General features: G+C 35.9%; 2 protein-coding genes across 2 annotated transcripts in view; both read left to right on the forward strand.

The window, feature by feature from the left end:
• Window positions 1-3,581: 3,581 nt before the first annotated feature.
• The window catches only part of LOC114243529 (transferrin), a 28,941-nt gene continuing 16,344 nt past the window's right edge, over window positions 3,582-16,178 (forward strand). The window contains exon 1 of the mRNA XM_028175046.2: window positions 3,582-3,831. Coding sequence (XP_028030847.2) covers window positions 3,744-3,831 — 88 coding nt within the window. The 5' untranslated portion in view covers window positions 3,582-3,743. The remainder of the gene's footprint in view (window positions 3,832-16,178) is intronic.
• LOC149500055 (uncharacterized) lies at window positions 6,150-6,956 on the forward strand. The gene has a single exon (XM_089738176.1). It carries the CDS (start codon window positions 6,231-6,233, stop codon window positions 6,879-6,881), a length of 651 nt encoding a protein of 216 aa, XP_089594302.1. The 5' UTR covers window positions 6,150-6,230; the 3' UTR covers window positions 6,882-6,956.

Here is a 16,178-nt window from a genome sequence, read left to right on the forward strand (position 1 = left end):
AATATATAGATACACATATTGAGGGGTGAAAATGTATTTGGTTTAATTGACGTTTTTGCAAATTTACAGGAGGAGTGGTAGGACCTCTTGTGAGTCCGTGCGGGTAGGTACCACCGCCCTGCCTATTTCTGCCGTGAAGCAGTAATGCGTTTCGGTTTGAAGGGCGGGGCAGCCGTTGTAACTATACTGAGATCTTAGAACTTATATCTCAAGATGGGTGGCGCATTTTCGTTGTAGATATCTATGGGCTCCAGTAACCACCTAACACCAGGTGGGCTGTGAGCTCGTCCACCCACCTAAGCAATAAAAAAAAAATTTTTTTTTAGGTTTTTTAAATTAGAAAAAAATATCATAACAAAAAACTTCTTCAGCTATTCTAATGAAGTAAACTGCATTGAAGTTAAAAAAAAAATCGAACTGTTGACGCGAATACTAAATAGAACGGACCTTTAATTACAAAGATAAATGTCGCTTAAGCCAAACACTCTTTCACCTCTCGATTATATTTTGCATCAAACAAAATGAGCATCAAATAAATAATGGTTTAAAAAAACTAAAAAACACGCTTTATATAAAATTCAACTAAAAAATAGAAAATAAATAATAATAAATTTAAATTGAAAAAAGTGTAAAAAAATATATTTGATTGTAAAAAAATCGTGGTGCTTTTTAAAATACAGTCAAAACCGTTTACTGCGACATCGTTTAGAACAACATGCCGGTTATAATAACCTAGAACAAAGGTCCCGGCTGAATGCCATATGACCGCCTTATTAAAAATATTGCTTTATACGACATTGCTAATAACGACATACCTCATAAAACGACCACATTTAACTAATATTTTGGAGAATTAGATCTGTTAGAACGACCGACTCAGCTGTATTGTAAACAATTTGAATAGGTATCCACATCTGTCTTCAATGATTATTAAAATGAGGAAAGAAAACAATAGTTTAGTGTAGGGTCTTTTCTAATTCTTAGAAACAAAACATGTGCATGCGGTATCATCGATATATTACCACTAGATAACGCGTCACATACAAAAACCAAACACAAATATGGCATCAACTAACTGATCTGACTACACCATCAAGTGGAGAAAAACGATGTATAACATAATAATTGTAAGCTAAACTATGCCTTTTCCCCAAGCAATAAAGTGCAGTTTAGATTATTTTAACGTTCACTTACGACCTTACGCCATGAATGACAGAAAAAGATAGTTTTTTACAATAACTTTTATTCCAAATTTAACCTTATCTCCTTAAAAATAAAGCAAAAATTTACACGCATAGCATTTTACTTACGCCCTTTTAAACTTACGATATTAAGACTTTACTGCTCCGAACAGAGTATTACGGAGTCGCATTTTATACTTTTTTTGTAAGAATATTTTATGTAATTTATTTTTTATTATGTTTTTTTTTAATTCATATTCATTAATTTTTTTCAATTTAATTCCTTATGATTAACAACAAATATTGTATAACTATAGATAATTATACCTAAGTTAGCTATATTGTACCTTGCACATCGGTGGGGAAAATGGATAAGAGCTTTTTAAATCACAACAACATAATCCCCATCAAATTGTTTTATTTATTAAATACATGTCAGATTCGGTAAAATGGTCTGCACAAACCACACTGGAGCAATTAGGTTTGAAATAATTATCGCTTCTTTTTTCTTTTATTACTCTGTTATTAAATCTGTAAAAATGTAAAAACAAATTCCAGTTTACAGATTTCACTTCGCCGTCCGTTGTACAGACGTCTGTTGCATTCGTATCTGATCTAGCGATACACGGGGTGTTCGTACGTACGTAATACGTACTTAACAAATGTTCACAATTGACTTCCACGGTGAACGAATAACATCGTGTAATAAAAATCAAACCCGCAAAATAATTTGCGTAATTACTGGTTGTAGGACCTCTTGTAAGTCCGCACGAGTAGGTACCACCACCCCACCTATTTCTGCCGTGAAGCAGTAATGTGTTTCGATTTGAAGGGTGGGGCAGCCGTTGTAACTATACTTGAGACCTTAGAAGTTATATCTCAACGTGGGTGGCGCAAATGCGCAAATGGCAGCGTAAATACGCTGTAGATGTCTATGGGCTCCAGTATAACCACTTAACTCCAGGTGGGCTGTGAGCTCGTCCACCCATCTAAGCAATAAAAAATAATAAAAAAATAAAAAATTATGTGACTCCACTACTCTTGTTCTGAAATAGCCCTATTTCATCCTTGTCTTGTATGTAACCGTTATTATGTGTGCGAAAGAAATAACTGCGAAGCAAAATAATAGGATTTAATTTCTTGAAGTACTAATTTGGTAAGAATAACTGATTTATTTCAAATATTTATCACTATCTGTTAATAAAAATTATAAAACTTATCAAAAATACTAAATTTCATGTTGTTTTCTCTTTATAAACGTGTTTTTTACATCTTTTTACAGCGCATTTTAGGATCGTTCCACTCGACGGTCGGCGTGACACTGACGGCAAAACAGTGCTTAATATGAATCTAAGCACTGTTTTATTTGGTTACTTTTGACGCCTTTACGCGGGATCTAGTGGTAATATATCGATGATGCGGTATAGTCAAAGCCCGCTTCTTCATATCTCTTCAGTTAGTTTGTTACTTATCTATCACAAGACGCACCAAAACTTTGAATGATGGTGTCAATGCTGTTAGTGTATTAAGAAAGATTGTTCTTTTTAATGAACAGTTCCACATCCACAGCAATTATGACGATACGTTAATTAAAATCCAACGTGAATTACAAAATAGCTATGCACAACAGAAGTGTTCCAAACAGACCAAAATTACAGATTTTATGCTCACAGAAAAATAATATGCATTGTGCTTGTGTGTAATAAACAAAATGTATATAGTTGAATAAATATATTTTTCCAATGATTCCCTATCGATTTGTTTGTACTTGCACGATACACATTAAACATCACCGGTTGTTACGACTATCGGTTTTTACGACTGAATATGAGCAGTCCCTTCGATGTCGTTATAACAGATTTTGACTGTATTAAGAATTTATTAAAATTTATTTTCTATTTTTTAGTTGAATTTTGTATAAAGCGTGTTTTTGTGATTTTTTTTAAACTATTATTTATTTTTCATTTCTTAGTTAAATTTTCTATAAAAGCGTATTTTTAAAACTATTAAGTACTTTAACACCAATTCCTGCCTTATCGACTAAGTATATATAAAAGTTATATAAATTGACAAAAATCTTATTTTGCCAATTGAATAATGGAATAATCTTATCAAATTAGTTTATTGTCATCGGTCCTCGATAAATCTACAAAGTTTGAATGAAATCTGGCCGTTTAAAGTTGGTCAAAATCGCCTCTAAAGGAGTAATTTACAAACATACATACAAGTGAAGCTAATATAAAGCGTGTAAAAAAAAACATCGCGCTCATCAAAAGATGTCCTGAAGACAGCCTTTTTGCTGTACTCTCGGTATTTCCAACTCATTCGTAACCTTTAAAACTGGTTGAATTCAATTATACCTGTGTATTTATTATGAATTATCTTACCTTGAATTCACTCAGTTCGCTTCATTTTCACGAGCGCACAAGACGTCTATAGTAGGTTAAAAAAATAAATAAGGAAAAAAAATGTTTCGTTATCTGTGATCGATTTGGCGGGAAACTTTTTATTTGTTGTTTTTTTTTTTGTTGAATTTTTTTATTAACGGTTTACTATCTCAAAATGGCAAGTTTTAGTAGTGTGTTAGTTTTTTTTTCTTTATTAAACGCTGTCTTGCTACAAAGAACAGGATCCGGAACGAATGGGAACTGTAAGTAAAAAAAAAATTTAAATTATTTTTCCGCATCTATTTAAATAAAAATGAATTCCTGTTCGTTAGTCTCGCTAAAACTCGAGAACGGCTGGACCGATTTGGCTAATTTTGGTCTTGAATTACTTGTGGTAGTCCAGAGAAGGTTTAAAAGGTGGATAATTATGAAAATGCTCGGAATTAAATAAAAATAACAATTTTGTTTTTCCTTTGATGTGTCCCCCGTCGGACGGATTCCTTTTGTTTGTTTTAGGTTTATTTTATACAAAATTTTAGGTCTTTTATTTATCGATTGAGGCACTACGAAGTCTGCCGGGTCAGCTAGTAGGTATCATATAAATAGGTCCTGAATGTAATTACGCAGTTTTATTTAAAAAAAAAACGAATTATTCTGTTTTATTTCGACAAAAAGACTTCAACGCGTTTATTTTGCTAATTGAAGAGACTTTTTTTTGCTTAGACCAAGGTTTTTTGTGGTTTTGGATTCGAAAATCAAACAAACTACATTAAGACGTGTTTTTTTTGCTGATGATTTAGACTGTTTGCGACAAGCTCACGCGTCTCCCGTTGTTAAGTGATTCCCGGGGGCCATGGACATCAACAACGTAAACGCCGCTACCCATATTGAGAATCGAGTTCAAGATTCAGCACTACAACGGCTGCCGTACTTTCAAACCGAAACGCATTACTGCTTCACGGCAGAAATAGGCAGGGCGGTGGTACCTACCCGTGCGCACTGACAAGACGTCCTACCATCAGAAACACCTTGTTATTAGTGGTCGCACGCTGCGATGGGTTTTCTTTAGGCCGTGTTCACACGGCATTGTCCTGCACGTTTATTTGCAGTATACGTCTTACATAACCGTTCACTTGTCATTTATATTGCAAAAAATCGAACACGCTTATTAGTTTAAACGAATACCTACTTAAAGGAACTAGTGGTCCCGCAGTAGTCGAAATTCGACTATAATTAATTGAAATTGTAAGTTTGTACACTATTATGATTGTATTTTATACTTCTATAATCACAAATTTCGGCAAGACTACACTATAGAAAATATTAACAAAGACAAACAATATTTAATCTATTCTCAATTTGACCACAGACATCAAGAACAAAAGTTTGACAATAAATAGTATGCATACGTGTGTGCGTCAAATACATGGTATGTAGTGTGTGTAATGTTTTCTATATTGATTTAATGTATCTTTTAATTAATTAATGTCGGGAGGGCGCTGTAAAACGTGCTAGAAGAGTGGTAGTGGGCTGGAATAAGCATGTTGCCGAGGCTCACAGGGAAGCTAGGCAAAAGTTTTTGTTGTGGGTAGGGTACGGTAAACCTACTTCTGGGTATGCGTATAATGATATGTGTGAATCTAGAAAAGTTTTCAAGTCTAGACTAAAGTGGTGCCAAGATCATGAGGACCAAATAAAAATGGATATTCTAGCCTCACACCATTCTAAAAGTGATTTTCGTGGCTTTTGGAAACACACAAATAAATTAAAGAATAGGCCGACAATACCTGTGAGCGTCGGTGGCGTGAGTGAACCAGAACAAATTGCCAACATGTTCAAAGAACGCTTCTTTGTAAAATCTACTTTAGGACTCGCTGGGTCGGTGCTTGATATTGAGCACGGCAGGGAAATTGGAGTGGCATTTACGTCTAAGGATGTTAAAAAGACAATTAGGTCAATGTCACGTGGTAAGTCTCCGGGACATGACGGGCTCAGCATTGAGCACCTGCGTTATGCGGGCGTGCACATCTCTAGGGTTCTCTCAATGCTGTATAACATTTGTGTGGGTCATAGTTATTTGCCAAGGGAAATGATACGAACAATAGTTGTACCAATAGCTAAAAATAAGACTGGAGACCTTGCAGATAGCAGTAACTATAGGCCTATCTCACTAGCTACTGTTATATCCAAAGTGTTGGACAGCATGCTTAACTTTAAACTAAATAAATATGTAAATCTTCATGATAACCAATTCGGATTCCGTTCAGGTTTGTCGACAGAGAGTGCAATCTTAAGTCTTAAGCATGCTGTCAAATACTACACGCGGCGAGGAACACCTGTTTATGCCTGCTTTCTTGATCTGTCCAAGGCGTTTGATTTGGTTTCCTATGACCTCTTGTGGAAAAAGTTGGAAAATATTAAACTACCCACGGAAATAAATAACATTCTAAAGTTTTGGTATGGGAACCAGATCAACAATGTGCGATGGGCTGGGGCTTTGTCTCTTCCGTATAGGTCGGAGTGCGGGGTGAGACAAGGTGGGTTGAGTTCGCCTACGCTCTTCAACCTATATATGAATGAGCTGATCGGCGAGCTCAGTAGGACCAGGATTGGTTGTTTCATAGACGGGGTGTCCGTAAACAACATCAGCTACGCAGACGATATGGTGCTGCTGAGCGCGTCTATCTGTGGCCTAAGGCAACTTGTTTCTTTGTGTGAGGGATACGCCAAATCACACGGTTTGGTGTACAACTGTAAAAAGTCGGAGATCATGGTCTTTGAGACCAGGGGTGGGACGCATGATAAAATACCTCCCGTAGTACTCAACGGAACGGCATTGACAAGAGTTTATAAATTTAAATATCTCGGCCATGTGTTGACCCCTGATCTCAAAGATGATGAAGATATTGAACGAGAGCGGAGAGCGTTGTCGGTTAGAGCAAACATGATAGCTCGCAGGTTTGCACGGTGTTCACTTAAAGTCAAGGTCACCCTCTTTAGGGCCTACTGTACTAACTTTTACACGTGCAGCTTGTGGGCTGTATATACTCAAAGATCGTACAATGCTCTCCGTGTTCAATACAATAACGCGTTTAGGGTGCTGGTGGTGCTGCCCCGCTTTTGTAGCGCATCAGGGATGTTTGCAGACGCGCACATAGATTGTTTTTACGCTACCATGCGTAAGAGGTGTGCATCTCTGGTAAACAGAGTGAGGGCCAGCTCCAACAGTATCCTGAGCATGATCGCAAGCAGGCTGGACTGTATATACATGGGTCGCTGTGGTGCCATCTCCCATGGGATGTTACCACAGTAATTCATTGTGATCTAAATATAACTACTAACATAGGTCAAGTTTTATTAACAATTTATATGAGTCATGGATACTTGAAATAAAAACATTATTATTATTATTTAAAAAAAATATTAGCATTGTGCGCTTCTTCTCTATATATTCTCTATAAGTGTGGAAAATTTCATACTCCTCCGTTCGCGCAATTTTCGTAAAAAGTGATACATACATAGTTTTTGCTTCACGTATTAATATATAGATTGTCAAGCAAATTGAATGACTTTGACGTTGCAGTGGCGCTATAGCACTGTCTCTCAAATTTTTTTTTCCTACTTATGCTGATAGCCTTGAGAGGCTATTTCAGCGTAACCTTAACTAGTAGGTGAGCTCACGGGGCTCAAACCTGACGACGTTGCTAACACGAACCCTAGCAAGAGCAGTGCTTCGCAGAATCTACCACCGGATCGGAAACACGACCCACTGAGAAGACCCGGCGAGTAACTCAGTATGCTGTGTCTATGGGTTAGTTCGCTCGTCGAGCCCTTCGTCGCAAGCGACGGGTTCGACAAGGACGGTGACCGGTGCTTGTGGTGCCTAAAAGCACCGTTAATGGATCAGGAGGATCCGTAATGACGTGCTTTGGGCGACGTCGACGGTTTACCATTCGGTCTACTGGGTCGGGTATGTAGTTTCCAGCGGCTACGACGAGAGGGTTCTCATATCGTGCCGCCTTCTCAAAATGGCGCAAAAATGAATGAAAATCTACCGTATGTACACCTGGGTGATTGTACGTTAAAATAACGAATAGAAAACGTGCAGGACAACGCCGTGTAAACCCGGCACCTCTCAATCCGGTTTTAAAACGTACACATGTTATTACTGAACGTATTTCGGACATTAATTCTGTTTTTACACGCTTTATATTAGCTTCACTTGTATCAGTGCTTGTGATATATACAGTAAGTGCCTTGGAGACACTTTTGAGAAAAACGCGTTTAAAGATTTCAATTTTACTTTTGACGTTTCTCGCGAAGTATAAAGCATAACTAAGTTTTTATAATTTTTTAAGATAAATATAGGCTTTTGTAACAATTTGCCTATTATTATTTTTATTCAGAAATAATATTTAAATTATAAAGCTTCAAAAATTATTTATATTAAGGAATTAATAATTTAAAAAAAACTATTTTTTGGCATTGGTACAGTAAGTGTGTGACTTACTGTAACAATCTTTAGTTTGAACTACATACTGCAATTATGATTACGGAATGAGGTGAATGTTTAAATAGAATAACAAAAATTGCACAATTTGCCTAATGAAACTTAATCACTTACTGTAATTATAGCTAGGAGCAATATGTAAACTTATGGCATCTACCATAAAGCACTGAAACCATAATTAATTACTCTTCCTCGATATTATTTGTAGATAAAAGAAACAAAAGAGATCTTATGAAACCACAGCTTAATAGAATAATTACACAACTTTGTTAATACTATAAAATTTTAAAATCAGTTCCATTTATTGAATTTTTTATGCATTGAGAATCATATTATAAACTAATTATAAAGAATCAATTCGTGTTTGTACAATCTCCTCCGTACATGACATAATCATAAACCAAATAAGCTAAGCTCTGTAGGTATCTACACAAACAACACCTTTACCGTACCTATTTTTTTAAAATTCGTGTTTGTACTTCTTTGTACACAATAAAAAAATCACCAAAAATAAACACTTTATTTCTAAAAAAACGAATACAGTTCTCTTTGGAATCTTTATAATAAAAATAATAATACGTAGATTGACAGAACCCAGCTGCACGACCCTGATCTAATAAGGTACTTTAAAATCTTTAATAAGTCATTTAACCTCTTAAGACGGTTATTATGTACTACTAAACTATTATGTAGATTATGAAAACCTCGATACGAGAAATTATCAAATCAGTCAATCTTACAAATCAATAATATTAGCACCTGTGTAACAGTTTATGGTAAAATAGTAAATGTCCTTTAATTGACTAGTAATATGTAGGCTTACATAATATAGGCATATTAGGGGTTAAAGTATGAAATTACCGATTTGACCTGAAAAATTGAAATTCGTTTTTTTTTTCATTTAACATATTTATTTAATTAAAATATCTACAGTTATTATTTATACATTGCTACCATCTAATAGAAAGGTTATTTATGTCTTTGCGATAGAACTCTGGTGATCTAGATTCTACAAACTGTGTGAAAGCATTTTGTACTGCCTCCTGGGAAGAAAAGTTTTTATCACGTAGAAAATTGTCCAAATCCAAAAAAATGGTATTCCGTTGGAGCAAGGTCTAGCAAATACGGGGGGTGACCAATGGTTTCTAATTGCAGTTCCTGTAGAGTTAAAACGGTTTCTCGTGCTGTGTGAGGTCTTGCGTCATCATAGAGCAATAATGGTGAAGATCGATTCAGGATTCAGGGCTGTTTCACTACAAGTTTTACTATCATTGTTCGGAGTACGGCATAGTAGACATTTACCGTTATTTCTTGACCAAATCGGAGAAACCTATAGTGAATAACACCATGCTGAGATCCCCAAACAATTACCATTACTATACATATATTGGTAAGCTTTGCTTCAGGACACTGTTGCGACGTTTGACCTGGGGTCAGCCATTACATTTTTCGTTTACGGTTATCGTAAAGAATCGCTTTTCATCACATGTCACAATTCGATCCAATATTACTTCATTTCTGTATCGATTCAACAAGGCAACACAAGGTGCAACACGCGTTTCTTTCTGCAGATCAGTCAAATCATAATGCACCCATTTTTCCCTCTTTTTTTTAATTTTATTGATTTGGTGCATATGAGTCAATATTGTTGATAAGGTAAATTTAAACCATATCGCTAATTCCTGGGTAGTTCGGCTCGGATCAGCTCTCACCAACTCTTTCAATTCATTGTTATTCACTTGTGTGGGCGGTCTTTTCCACGTGGTTCGTTCTTCAAATCAAAATTTCCATCACGAAAGGGTTTAAACTAAATCGCACGCTGCGTTCATTAGCACTTAGCAGTCCCTTCTCCAAACGCAACATTGATGCTGCGTGCTGCTTTTGCAGCGTTAGTTCCGCGTCGGAACTCTTATTAAAAAATCACTCGAATTTTCGAAGTATCCATCTTTCTTGTCTAAGCTGAATAATAAAAAAAAAACTGAAAGTCGATAATCGAACGTTACACCTGTTCACTGAAAAATCTCAAACCATAAAGGTTCTATGTCAATTTGAAGTAGGTACCTATTACAATAAAACGGCAATTTTAAATAACCCCTGTTATTTAAAAAAATATATCTGAACTCAAAACTCTTCGGTTAATAGATTTGTTGCAGAATTCGAAATATTTAATCAAAAATCTCTTCTATTCTCAGGCATCAGAGGTACAAGCTTCTGTATAATATCTACTTTACGATCTGCAGTGATTCCTCTGGGACTATTTTTAGACTTCACCTCAGGAAACTTTTGGGTCTTCACAATTTTAGCTTGTAAAAAATCTAATGATTGAAACATCTCATTATGATCTGTTTTATACATTAGTAATAATGAGCCCTCTCAACTTTAACTAAACACCTTATAATATTTGCAGTAAGTAACGTGTTTACCTAACATGTTCCAGGCAAGTCTACGCATAATATGAAGTATTCCTAATATAATTACAGTAGTGAATCTTGCTGTTGTTACGACTATGCATAAAAATAAATATTTTAATTTGCTGACTTATCATATACACAGTAAGTTCAACTTACTGTAGATATGTTAAGGTTTAGTAACTAATGTTTTATTTTCAACAATTAATATAATAATAGTATGTGGTACTTACTGCTAATATGTGATGTTCAGTGATACTTGATGAAAAATACTCATATCTTAAAAATAATAACAGCAAAATTACTTACTGTATCAATACATAGGAAATGGTTTAAACTTTATGAAAAAATCAACCGTATGTGCCCATACTGCAATTATAATAAGTATGTTTTGGCGCAAAATGTTTCTTACTGTAATTATGCTTAAGCTTATTTAAGTTTCTATACCACATTTTAAAATTTTAAATATACAGAAATGTAGATCTCAATCTCTACATTCCAAATATATACTTAACTCAATATCGACAAAAATGTGACTTACTGTATTTATCGTAAGCACGGCAGTATGTATGTTTGTATGTTGTTGTAACTGACTCCTTTAGACGCGATTTTGACCAATTTTAAACGGCCAGATTTCATTCAAACTTTGTAGATTTATCGAGGACCGATGACAATTCAATATTTAAAAAAATAAATTGAAAAAATTGAAATTCAACTAAAAAATGATGCTTATTCTAAATAAAAAATTTTTTTTTTTTGACATGTTTTAGTCAAGTCGTTTTGGACAAACAAAATAATATTCATACATACAAAGGAAAACCGGTTCTAATTTGTATTCATTACGATCCATTAGTGCCTGTCTTCATTATGGCGAGTTTCGTAAGCTAATTTAGTTTGTAATTTATTTTAAAATGTCTAAGGATGAGTGGTTCTCGTCTATTGCGCCTGTGTGGTGCTCCGGCATCCTCCTTCTTCTTGAATTCTCTTTTTTTTATTACTTCGATGGGTGGACGAGCTCACAGCCCACCTGGTGTTAAGTGGTTACTGGAGCCCATAGACATTTATAACGTAAATGCGCCACCCGTCTTGAGATATAAGTTCCAAGGTCTCAGTATAGTTACAACGGCTGCCCCGCCTTTCAAACCGAAACGCATTACTGCTTCACGGCAGAAATAGGCAGGGTGGTGGCCTACCCGTGCGGACTCACAACAGGTCCTACCACCAGTCTTCCTTAGAGCTGAAGTAAGTGACCTTTACGGAGCATATTTGTTCAGATTATATTCCTCCATTCATCCCTGTTCTCTGCGTAGTGGATAGCGACATTAATACTGGATGTTGTCTTATTTCGAGTGCCGGGACTACACCCTCTTGATCTCTTTTCTTCCACTTTGCCGATATTGACTGGCTTTTCGAGATTATCCCTTCGTCCTCGCAACCTGATCGAAAACCTCGAAGATCCCACGTTGGCAAGTGGTGGAAAGTCTTGTGGAGACGCCTAGTTCTGCTAGGATTGATGCGTTGATCCGTAGTGTAATATAATTATAAAAAAAAAAAAACTAAAAAGAATTGTCACGAGTTAGGATGTATGTGCTGTGGATGTCTAAGCTATTTGGATCCGTTAATGAAAAAAAATTATGACTGATTTTCCCCCCGATTAGGGAACAATTGAAAATGTCAATTTTATGTCGACGGCTCCAACGATTTTCATAAAATTTAGTATACAGGGGATTTGGGGGGCGATAAATCGATCTAGCTACGATTTATTTTCAGAAAATGTTGCTTTATTCGTGTTCTCAATAATCAACTCTTCCCGACATCTATTGGCGAATAATAATACTATTTTTCTTAATTGAGGGCAACTAACCGCTTTCAAGACATAACAAGATGGCGTTAAATCACGTTTATACATGTTATATATATATATATATATATAGTAGCTTGTCGCTTTTATTTCGTGTAAGCGATCAAGATGACCATTTTTTTTCCTACCTAAGCTGATGGTCTAGAGTGACCATGTCAGCGTAACCTTAACTAGTAGGTGAGCTCACGGGGCTCAAACCTGACGACGTTGCTAACACGAACCCTAGCAAGAGCTGTGCTTCGCAGAATCTACCAACGGATCGGAAACGCGACCTACTGAGAAGATCCGGCGAAAAACTCAGTGGGCTGTGTCTGTGGGTTAATTTACTCGTCGAGCCCTTCGTCGCAAGCGACGGGTTCGTTGACTCGTAAAATACGTAGGTAAATAATACTTTTCCCTCGATTAAAATCTAGTTTGATTCGCATTTCGATCCGTTGCAAGACAATTTCTAGCATGAATTAAGCTTGTAAGCACATTTCAATTGTTCTTTTTATTCGCGTACTTCTGTGTGTGTAAGATATAAAAAAAAAACATAAATGAGCCTAAAACACGTTTGCCCTTGCGTTGAACGACAAAATGAAACAAACAAAAAAATTGCGTAATGGCGGTCTGAATTTTTTTCTTTCTAACTAGCTACCATTTGTCTCTGGATGTTAGTTATTTAAATTATAATTTAAAAACCTATTAATGCAACTGGAACGCGGTTGATGCCATATTTTGAATATTAATGAAATATGATGATATTCAAATGCTAAGAATATTTGTTTATAAGTATATATTTGGATGGATGAACTCAAGGCTTTGAAATGTTAAGTTGCTATAAAAGTATACAAACATTGCAACGTTTAGAGGCGAGGTTTTCTTTTTTAATACGCTTTTATTAGCTTCAGACGTATTGTATGTAACGGAATCTTTGAATATGATTTTGACCCCCTTCAAAACGTCGGATAATCTCGAAATTTGTCATACTTATTAAGGACCGATGACAATTCAATATTTTAAACAGTTTGATCCGTTATCTTTACTAGGATAATCAGGATTAGCGATTTTTTTTTGTTATCCTGAGACCCAGAGTGTCTCAAGACCAAAAAGGGAACTACCAGGCGCGCCGATCACCTATTTCTCGGATAAGTTACCGACCGATAAAGAGGAAATTTCTGAAAAATTGAAAAAAACAACCAAAAAAAATTGAAATTCAACTGAAAAATTAAAAATAAATAATAGTTTAAAAAACTAAAAAAATACGCTTTTATATTATATAAAATCCGACTAAAAATAGATTTTTTTTTAATAAATTTGAATTAAAAATAGTGTAAGAAAAAATGATTTTATTGTAAAAAGTTATGAGCTGTTACCACCAGGCAGGACCATCGATTCTGAACTCTACTGCGAACAACTGATGAGATTTTAATCTAGAGAAGTTGAGCAAGAAGTTGAGAGAAAGCGGCCGGGATTAATCAACAGAAGGGGTGTGGTTTTTCATGATGATAACGCTAGACCTCACACAACTTTAGCCACTCAGCAAAAATTAAGAGAGCTTGGCTGGAAGGTGTTTATGTATCCGCCGTATAGTCCTGACCTAGCACCTTCAGATTTCCACCTGTTTCGGTGTCTTCAGAATTCATTAGGCAGTGTCAGGTTAACATCACGAGAGCACTGCCTAACCGATTGTCGAGGTATTTTGATCAGAAGCCCCAAAATTTCTGTAGCAATGGGATCATGTCCCTACCTACAAGATGGCAAAAAGTTATCGAACAAAATGGTATCTACATACTTTAGTTAAATGTAAATAAACTATATTAAAAAATGTGAATTTTCTTAAAAAATGCGAAGAAACTTTTTCTCCAATCTATTATCTATATATTAATACGTGAAGCAAAAACTTTGTATCCCTTTTTACGAAAATTGCGCGGACGGAGGAGTATGAAATGTTCCACACTTATAGAGAATATAGAGAAGACGTGCACAATGCTAATATTTTTTTAAAATAATGCATAAAAGATACACTAAATTAATAAAGAAAACATTACACACACTACATACCATGTATTTGACACACACACGCATGCTTAATATTTATTGTCAAACTTTTGTTCTTGACGTCTGTTGTCAAATTGAGAATAGATTAAATATTGTTTGTCTTTATTAATATTTTTTATAGTATAGCCTTGGCGAAATTTGTGATTATAGAAGTATAAAATACAATCATAATAGTGTACAAACTTACAATGCCAATTAATTATAGTCGAATCTCGACTACTGCGGGACCTCTAGTATTAATAATAATAAACAATATTAATCTATTCTCATTTTGACCACAGACTTTATTGCAATGACAAAAGTTTGATAGTAAATAAAGGGTATTCATACATGTGTGTGTGTCAAATACATGGTAGTGTGTGTAATGTTTTTTTATTGAATTAATGTATTATTAATGCATTTTTTTTTTAAATATTACCATTGTGCACTCCTTCTTTATGTTCTCTATAAGTGTGGGAAATTTCATACTCCTCCGTCCGCGCAATTTTCGTAAAAAGGGGTACAAAGTTTTTGCTTCACGTATAATATTTAGATAGATATATAGATAATAAACACTCAAACAAAGAGCAAATAAACCTGTTCATCGCACGAATATTTGCCCGATACGGAAATCGAACCCAAAACGCTGGGCGCAATATTCAAGGAAGAATAGTTTTATAAGCTGTCTATACTGCAAGGCAATCATTTGTTTATTTTGAAGGCTGGTTGCGTATGCGTTAGTAAGGTTCAAAATAGTTCGCATATTCAATGGCGTTTAGGATCTTAAGAGTTGGAACACATCGTACGTCATTAAGGACGATAAAACTTGAATTTAAGAAATACATTTTCACCTTCGTTTTCTTAGGAAACGTGACGTAATCGTGTGCGAGACGAAATCTGGGTTTTCCTTAACACAGACTTATGATATCACAGAGGCACTTTTTATTTTATTTATTGCTTAGATGGGTGGATGAGCTCAGACCTGGTGTTAAGTGTTTACCGGAGCCAATAGACATCTACAACGTTAATGCCGCCACACACCTTGAGATAAGAGTTCTAAAGTCTCAGTATAATTACAACGGCTGCTCCACCCTTCAAACCGAAACGCATTACTGCTTTACAGCAGAAACAGGCAGAGTGGTGGTACCTAGCCGTGAGGACTCACAAGAGGTCCTACCACCAGTAATTACTCAAATTATAATTTTGCGGGTTTGGTTTTTATTACACGATGTTATTCCTTCACCGTGGAAGTCAATCGTGAACATTTGTTAAGTACGTATTTCATTAGAAAAATTGGTACCCGCCTGCGGGATTCGAACACCGGTGCATCGCTCAACACGAATGAACCGGACGTCTTATCCTTTAGGCCACGACGACTTCGGACACCGCATTCTCCGGTGAGTCCCTTACCCACAGGCACAACCCACTGAGTTTCTCCCCGGATCTTCTCAGTGGGTCGCGTTTCCGATCCGGCGGTAGATTCTGCGATGCACTGCTCTTGCTAGGGCCAGTGGTAGCAACACTCCCAGTTTGAGCCCCGTGCGCTCACCTACGCGTCAAGGAGAAGCTGAAATACCCTCTCAAGGCTATCAGCATAGGCAGAAAAATAAAAGCCGGTGAGTCCCCCAGACTTCTTGCTACACACTGGGGAAGATATCGCGGTGAGCCATTAAATCGTTGACCTTTCTTCTCGTCATTTAAAAGTCATATCATTCTATTAACAGCGGGAAAATAAAGTACAAGTAATTATCTCTGTTTTGATTATCGTGAAGAAATCACTCCTGTCTCATAGTTGTATTAAGTATATTAATA

This window comes from Bombyx mandarina, chromosome 24 (genome assembly GCF_030267445.1).
Source record: "Bombyx mandarina strain Sakado chromosome 24, ASM3026744v2".
Lineage (NCBI taxonomy): Eukaryota > Metazoa > Arthropoda > Insecta > Lepidoptera > Bombycidae > Bombyx > Bombyx mandarina.